Source organism: Musca vetustissima, unplaced genomic scaffold, assembly GCF_032173495.1.
Source record: "Musca vetustissima isolate MV318-11 ecotype Yass unplaced genomic scaffold, APGP_CSIRO_Mvet_v1 utg26809, whole genome shotgun sequence".
Taxonomy (NCBI): domain Eukaryota; kingdom Metazoa; phylum Arthropoda; class Insecta; order Diptera; family Muscidae; genus Musca; species Musca vetustissima.
The window spans coordinates 36,103-44,473 of NW_026878178.1; the positions used below are offsets into that span (position 1 = coordinate 36,103).

The 8,371-nt window shown below is 37.3% G+C and overlaps 1 protein-coding gene across 1 annotated transcript in view; it reads left to right on the forward strand.

Moving 5' to 3' along the window:
* Positions 1-7,784, forward strand: part of LOC133322963 (zinc finger protein 1) — a 34,017-nt gene extending 26,233 nt beyond the window's left edge. Inside the window, exon 4 of the mRNA XM_061531914.1 lies at positions 4,983-7,784. Within this exon, the coding sequence (XP_061387898.1) occupies positions 4,983-7,742 (2,760 nt within the window). The 3' untranslated portion in view covers positions 7,743-7,784. The remainder of the gene's footprint in view (positions 1-4,982) is intronic.
* Positions 7,785-8,371: the final 587 nt, after the last annotated feature.

The window sequence follows — 8,371 nt, forward strand, 5'->3', positions numbered from 1 at the left end:
TTACCATTTACAGAATTATTTGGTCATCTTTGTGTTGAGGTCTCCATCACCACCACAGCTAATTTTATTTAAATTTTACATTGGTTAAATTAATTTATTTTTTGCTATACGCTTTGAATCTCATTAAATTTAATTTTTTTACGACATTAAATTCACTTATTTTTAATTTCCGCATTTTTATTAAATTGCTTATTTTTTATGATATGGCAACACCGTTTTTTTTAATTTTTAAACCGAACATCAATTTATCAATACATCAACACTTTGGAAATTTTCTCTATTTAATTTTTTTAATTTTCCCATTATTCGCTCTTTATTTATAATTTCATTTTTTTTTAATTTATTTCAAATTATTGCAACTCCAAACACTATAATAATTATTTCCATTTCCGCATTTTTATTAAATTACACATTATTCCATTAATTTTTATGATATGGCAACTCTACAACTATTTTCTTTTTTATATCGAACTCCAATTTGCCAAAACCACAACACTTTGTAAATAATCGCTCTTTTTTCTATTTTTACCTTTTTATAGTTTCACGTTTTTTTATTTAACATTTTTCATATTTTATTTTTATCATTTCCACGATTTTTTAATTTATTTAAAATTTATGGCAACTCCGTACACTATCATATTTTGTATTTCCTTTTCCGTATTTACTTTCCCTTTTATTTGTTTTCTTTTCCGTATTTGCTTTTCCTTTCATTTGTTTTCTTTTATCCGATAAATTCCATTTGCCATTAACTTCACTTATTATTTCCATTCTGGCAACTCTATTGATATTTCCTTATTTAATTTCCTTTTTTTCTTTTCCCATTTTTGGAGCCATTCTCCATTTAATTTATTTTTTCTCTTCATTAAATTCCCCTGAATTTGCAAATTACACGAAGAACACATCAATCACATCTCGCTCACTCTCATGGCAGGCTCTCCAACAATGACGTCATACAACGACAACCGTTAATGGTGGTGGAGGTGGGGGAAGTATTTGCAACAGGTTCAGTTTTGTTCGCATTTTGCGATACTTCTTTACCATCATTCTTCTTCTTGTTTGTTCACGACACCAAATTATAATCATTTTTAAGACGTCACAATTTTGTTCTTGTTGTTGTTTTATAAGGCAAACTTCTCTGAATAAAAGGGGCAACAAGGCAAAAAAACACACACGCACGCATAATCAAACGAAACGCGAAAAAACACAACAAACACTTTTTCACGGCACTTTTCTTGTAATTTTCCAATAGATTTTCATTCAATGACATTTATTTAATGGTTTTCAATAGTTTTCTTTTTATTCTTATCCCTTTCTAAAACCATTCTTTTAATATGAAAGGCAAAAGAAACAAAACGACACACACACGCACACAAACTACCGGCAAATAACAAAAACGACGCGCACATTTCGCGGGATATTTCTGTTGGTTTTCTTTGCAATTTCCAATTAGATTTTCGTTGCAACGACTTTCTTTACACTTTTGAAAATTATTTTTTACACTTTTTATATGTTTTTCTTCAATAATATCAATAGATTAAAAGCACACACTTGTTTGCATAAGAAAACCAAACGGACGGCACACGACACAACTTAACTCGCGAAAATGACACTGAAGACTAATCAATGAGAGATTAATTACATCTCAATTGACCCCAAACTCCCAACTCCAACTCTCTGCAGTGGTGACATTTGGGGGGAGTGAGAAAAAAGAGTGTTAGATAATGACAGAGTTAATGAGAGTTAAGTGGGCAATTTGGGAGATGGGTAAATAAAACAGGTGTGTTGTTGTTGTTACTGGTTAGTTGGTTGTTGTTTGTGTGTGAGTGTTTATGGTAACAGGTAGAGTCAGCCATTTGTGTTTGCGTTTGTCATGACTTGTTGAATAAATGGAGAAAACAACAATAACAACAAAAATTGTCATGGAAACAGGTATTTGTGGTTGTGTTTGAAATTTGAAACATTGCATTTTTCTGTAGCCAATGAATGGAAAGAAGATAAATAAATAGAAGGGGAACAAATATGGCGTTTGTGTGTTGTAGCCAATATGTCTAAGTAACAATGTTTACATATTGCTTTTGTAGACAAAATAAAAGCTTTCTTTTTTTTTAGCAAGATGTGGCAAACAGGAAATGGATATTTTTTTGTTTTTGTTAAAAAAAAATATGCCTAAATGGTTTTTTGAAAACAGTGTTTAATGACTTCTTTTTGGACTTTTTTGGTAAAAAAATTTTATATTAAATTTCCGGTAACGTGTTAGAAATTGTTTCTTCAAAATATTTTGACAATTGAATTGAACGGCCTGACGGCTTTGACGTTTGTCTTTGTTTTTATAACAATAAATGGTTTCTGCTGTTGTATTTGGTTTTTTTACTTGTGGCCATAAACATGTGCGGCTATTTTGGGTAGGAAAAAAGAAAATAAATAAAAAGCCCCAAACAAAAAATAAAACTTCCCAATGAATTGTGTATTTTTTCCGTACAAAATAATATGATCTCATCTCATTTAATAAAAACCTGTAAAAACCGAGGAATAAAATCCACACACAATCAAATATTACAAATTTCAAGAGGTTTCAAATGACTAAACCGTGGCAGAAAAAAACGAAACGCTAATTAATGATATTAGTCATAGCAGCTCGATTTATGGCACACATCACACTGGACATCATACATACATGCCCTTGATATATCATTTCAGTATTTGATAGTTGTAAAAAAACTACTCACACATGTTGTATGCCTAGGTTTGTTTTTTGCATACTGAACTTTATCCATAATGAAACTGAAATGGAAATACACACAAAAAACCACAATCAAGCCTTGTTTTCAGTTTCTATAAACAACAGCATTCCATCTTACATACAGACAAAGATTTCAATACAAATGGCATGGCGGTAGTGATTCATGATTTCTGGTTACTATACCGCAAATATAACACACGGCGAGCTATATGTATATAGGCATCGTGATGATGATGCTGAGCGTGTATAAGTAACCCATCTTTAATTGAAGCAAATTAATTAACATTTATAGTACGTTTTTTGTTCTTAACAGCTTTTCAAACCTCACATCACAATCGATTTAAAGGCGAACAAAAATATGATGGAAAAAATAGCGTAAATAATATTCCATAAAAAATAGGCGCCAATTTTTAATTGAAATTATTAATTTAAGCACTTAGAAGAAAATGAAACAACAACATATTGGCCCTGGAACAATTTTGTTATTCAGGTTGTTGTATATTATTATTAACCAGATGTTTGTTTTGTTTATTGTTATCTTTTTCAAAAGGTAAATTATACCTATACTCTGGCTTTTTGTAGCATTCTCTACAATGTACACGAATTTCAAGTGGACCATATGCAAACTTTTGGTTTTTTAAGAAGATAAAAAAACAAAGCAAAAACACTAATGGCTGCCAAAGCATATCAATTTTTTTTATAAAAATATTGATTTTTTAATATTATTTTTATTCAGTAAATAATATAAAATTATTTACATATTCTTTGCCAATATCAAGCCCTTACTGTATTTTCTTTAAAAATCCTTTAATTTAAACTCTTTTGTTTCGCGGTGGATACGTGTCTTCATGTATTTGCCTTACTCTAATAAAACTGAGAACATCTCTCACAGTCCCTTATTTGTTGTTATTGTTCAACTCCAAAAGAAACAACAACATTATTACCACCGTATGCTGCCATATCCATCAATTGCACCTTTGCATTTATTTTCTCATATATTTTGTTGTTATTGTTTGGATAATAAATGTTGTCAACATTCGCTTCGCCCCAACACACATATTTTACACTCTCTCTCCCCCCAAAGACACTTAGAGTTGTGCTCATTAAACTCCTACTTATTTCCTTTACTTCACATAGTTATTATACGGCAGCAGTACGTATGTATGCCTGTGTGTGTTGTGTGCGGTTTATTATCGACATGCATGCAGATAAATAAACAAATAAAACAATTACTTTTGCAGGGGGCGTACAATCGTACAACAGCAACAACAACAAATCAAAAAAAAAAACACAATCATTGAACCCACTTTTATTTGGAGCACTCACAGCAGTCAATCTTCTGGTTTAAGTAGCATTTGTTTTGCTCTCTCTCTCTCGCTCTCTGATTGTCATCTCTTTTGGGGGGATTCTTCTTTGTTGTTCTTTTGATGTTATTTACACCTTGTGATTTGTAATTGGTGTTGTTGTTTGTGTAATTCTCCACCTTTATGTTTATTTGTTGTTGTTGTTCGTTTTCCTATAAGGTGGGGTACATATTTTTGTCATACATACAGCCATACAAAACATTCATCTACCTCCAACAAAGCTTAATTGACAATTAAGAGACAACAACAACAAAAAACCCCAACGGCCGGTAGACAGACAACAACGCACACACACAGCAATGATTGTTGTTATGATCGTGACGATGATGACAGCAATCATTGTCGGCAAAACCAGCAGCAGCAACAACAACAACACGAACGTGTGTGTGCGCCCCTTTGCATTACACACGGCAAAAGTGTGTGATTGCACCTTTTTGACAGTCTTAAATTGAGTTTAGTACAGAGAGCATCACTCAGCTGTGCTGTAACGTGCCGAGACGTGTCATTGTAAATATATTTTCAAAGAAATGTATAAAATTCTGTTAAATATTCATCGAAATGAATTTGAAATTATCATTGGGACATAATTTGGTAAATATTTTTTTGCAAAAACTAATAAAAGAAAAGGAATAAGTGAATGAATGAATTAAAAATCAAATAACAAAACAGGAGAGTGGTAGACAGTTGCTCTCTCTCGCAGACTACCCACTAGGAAATATATATTTACGCACTATTGTCATTATCTCTACACAGAATTTTGACAATTTATGAAATAGCAAAACTGATAACAATTTAAATTTTGCAAGTAGTTTTTTTTTTTATACAAGTCATTGACCATTTAATTAATCAATTTTTTCTTCTTCCTTGTCTCTTTCCAGAGTTGCAAAATTTGCCACAAAGCTTTCGCCAATGTCTATCGCCTGCAGCGGCACATGATTAGCCACGATGAATCGGCTCTGTTGCGCAAATTCAAATGTAATCAATGTGATAAGGCCTTCAAGTTTAAGCATCACCTGAAGGAACATGTGCGCATACATTCCGGCGAAAAGCCATTCGGTTGTGATAACTGCGGCAAACGTTTCTCGCATTCCGGTTCCTTTTCATCGCACATGACCTCCAAGAAATGTATTAGCATGGGTTTGAAGCTCAACAATAGCGGTCGTAATCAACTCAAATCGGCCAATACATCACCGAACAGTTTGAAGCACACCTCACCGAATGGTAAAAATGATACAGCGGCCGCCAATAACCTTGTCAACAATTTAACCAATCCCATGAATTATTTTGCCGGTGATGCAAATGCTGGTGCCAACACACCCCCAAATCCATTCTATTCAAATCTGCTGCCCAAATATGGTGATTATAACAGTGCCATGAATGCTGCCCTATTAGCTTCATTCCCCAATCCATTCTACAGTATGGCTTTGGATCCCCGTATCCATCCATATAGTATACAACGTTTATTGGAATTGACTGCTGCCGGACAGCAGCAACAGCAACATCCACAGGAGTCGGAACAGGAACAGCAACAACAATCACAAAACACCTTAACACCTCCTCCTCCTACACATCATCAGTACACAACACCCAATGAAGATGATGAAGAAGAGGACAATAGCAAAGATTTGAAAATTTCCAATAGCAGCAGCAATGCCGATGAGGAGGAAGACATCAACTCAGAAACTTTGGAATTAAATGAAGAAGAAGAACCAAAATTGGTAATGGATTTGGAAGCTGGCGATGTGGATAATAAGGAAGCCGAACAACACACCACTCATGAAGAAGAAGAAGTAGCTGAAAATGAAACCAAGGAATCTCAACAAGAATCACAAAAATCCCATGCCAATGAAACAGCACAAAATGCCGATCTTTCCGCAATTAAACAAGAACAAACTGAAAGCCGTGATGCCATTGATTCCCCTGTAAACATTAATACTCAAATCAAACAAGAAAAATTGGATGAATCAGAAGAGCAATTGGAGGAAATTAACAACAAATCGGTAGAAGAAGAACCAGCAGCAATTGTAGGTGAGGAAAATCCCTCTGAAGATACAGACAACACCTCAGCAGCCCCAGCTGCTGCCGAATTACGTTGCAGTCGCTGTGATAAGAAATTTAATCATCCCACAGAATTGGTGCAACATGAAAAGGTGTTGTGCGGTTTTATTAAACAGGAATTGGAACAACAATACCAACAACAACAGCAACAACATCTTTTGGAACAATCTCACAACTCCAGCTCCTTTATGGCGGCCAGTGATGTTGAAGATGATCAGGATGAACGTGATAGCATTTCTCGCAACGACTGCTCCAGTGGTGGTGAAAGTAATGCCGAACGTAAGGTTCGTGTACGCACGGCCATTACCGAGGAACAACAACAACATTTGAAACAGCACTACGCCATTAATTCACGTCCCAGCCGTGAAGAGTTCCGTATGATTGCCTCTCGCTTGCAATTAGATGCTCGTGTTGTCCAGGTGTGGTTCCAAAATAATCGCTCACGTGAACGTAAAATGCAATACAATAACAACAACAATACTTCGACTATTAAATCAGCATTCCCCTTGCCATCGTTGCCACCAATGCCCACAGGTCAAACGCAAAGTTTTGAAGAAGCTACACTAAGCAAACCAGTTGGAAATTCTGATGAGCTGCCTTTGGATTTGTCGGTTAAGCCACAACGCAATTCAGGCAATGGCCAGCAACAGCATTCTCCTTTATATGGTGTTGCACCCTTGCAGAATGCCAATGTGACTGGAGATTTGGCCGAAGCCATTAATTTGAGCCGCAAAATGTCACCACCCACCTCATTGTCACCCAACTCGGCAGCCTCTGTGCCAGCTGTTTTCAAACAACAAGCCCAGGCTGCAGCTGCTGCCGCAGCTTTGTATTTTGCAGCACCCTCACAGGCAAATGGTGCACCCAACTTACCTCACAATATGCGCCAAACACCCTCACCCATTGAAGCTCCTCTTTTGGGAGGTCCTCAACAGACTTCCACACCACGCGGTGCTGCTGCATTCCCCTCATTTTCACAATTACCTCCATACATGATGCCCGCTGCAATGGCGGCTGCTCAACGCAGTCTTATGCCCATGGAGGCACTATTCCAGATGACACCCGGCTCAGCCGACTACGCCCGTCAACATTCACTAATGAACAGTATTAAAATGGGTCCCACCCTAGACTTTAGAGGCAACAGTCTGAGCCCCGGTTCCGAGAAACGTTCATGGCGTGATGATGAATCGAGGATTTCGCACGAAGACGAATATGCCCATGCTCAAGCCCAGGCTGCGGCCGCCCTTTTGCCACCCAAACCGAAGCGGGCCAAGGCCGAAACGCACGGTCATGCCGGTGATCCAGATTTGCCTTTCATTTGTGATCAATGTGATAAAGCATTTGCCAAACAAAGCTCGCTGGCGAGACATAAATACGAGCATTCCGGCCAACGTCCCTATCAGTGTATGGACTGCCCGAAGGCGTTCAAACATAAGCACCACTTGACGGAACACAAGCGATTGCATAGCGGGGAGAAGCCCTTCCAATGTTCCAAGTGCCTGAAACGTTTCTCACATTCCGGTTCCTATTCCCAGCACATGAACCACCGTTACTCCTACTGCAAACCATACAGGGAATAGGTAAGCGACAATGGACCAACGAATGCCTGCGCCACAACAAATAGTAATAACGTCTCCACGGCGATGGGGTCAGTAATGGCCGCATCGGGTGGGATGGGTAAATCATCAACAACATCGACGTCGTCCTCTAGACGCAACTCAAGAGCTCATCATAATAACATGAATATGCATGATTTTCGTAATAAATTTAATATGGCTAATGTTTTGCGTCAGCAGCAACAACAACACCATCATCAGCAGCAGCAACAACACATCCACCATTTACCAGCAATGGCTGTTTTCCAACAACAATCCGCTGTAAGACAACCGCCTCATCTAATGAACAACTGGAATCTATTGAGTCCCTCAAATTTTGCCAATCCCCGAGGTTTAGCACCTCCGGGTGGTCCTGCAACATTAATGCATGGAGGTGGCGGTGTCATGCCCTCGCCAATGAATAGAAATCCAGGATTTTTTGCCAGCGGCGGTTTTCCACGTTTCAGTGGGCCATCACCCTCCAATATGCATACAAGTTTACCGTCCTCCCAACAGCAACAACACCAGCAGCAGCATCATTTTAATGTAGCATCTGCCGCAGCAGCAGCAACAACATCAACGGCACCATTTGACTTTTATAATCAAAAAATCTT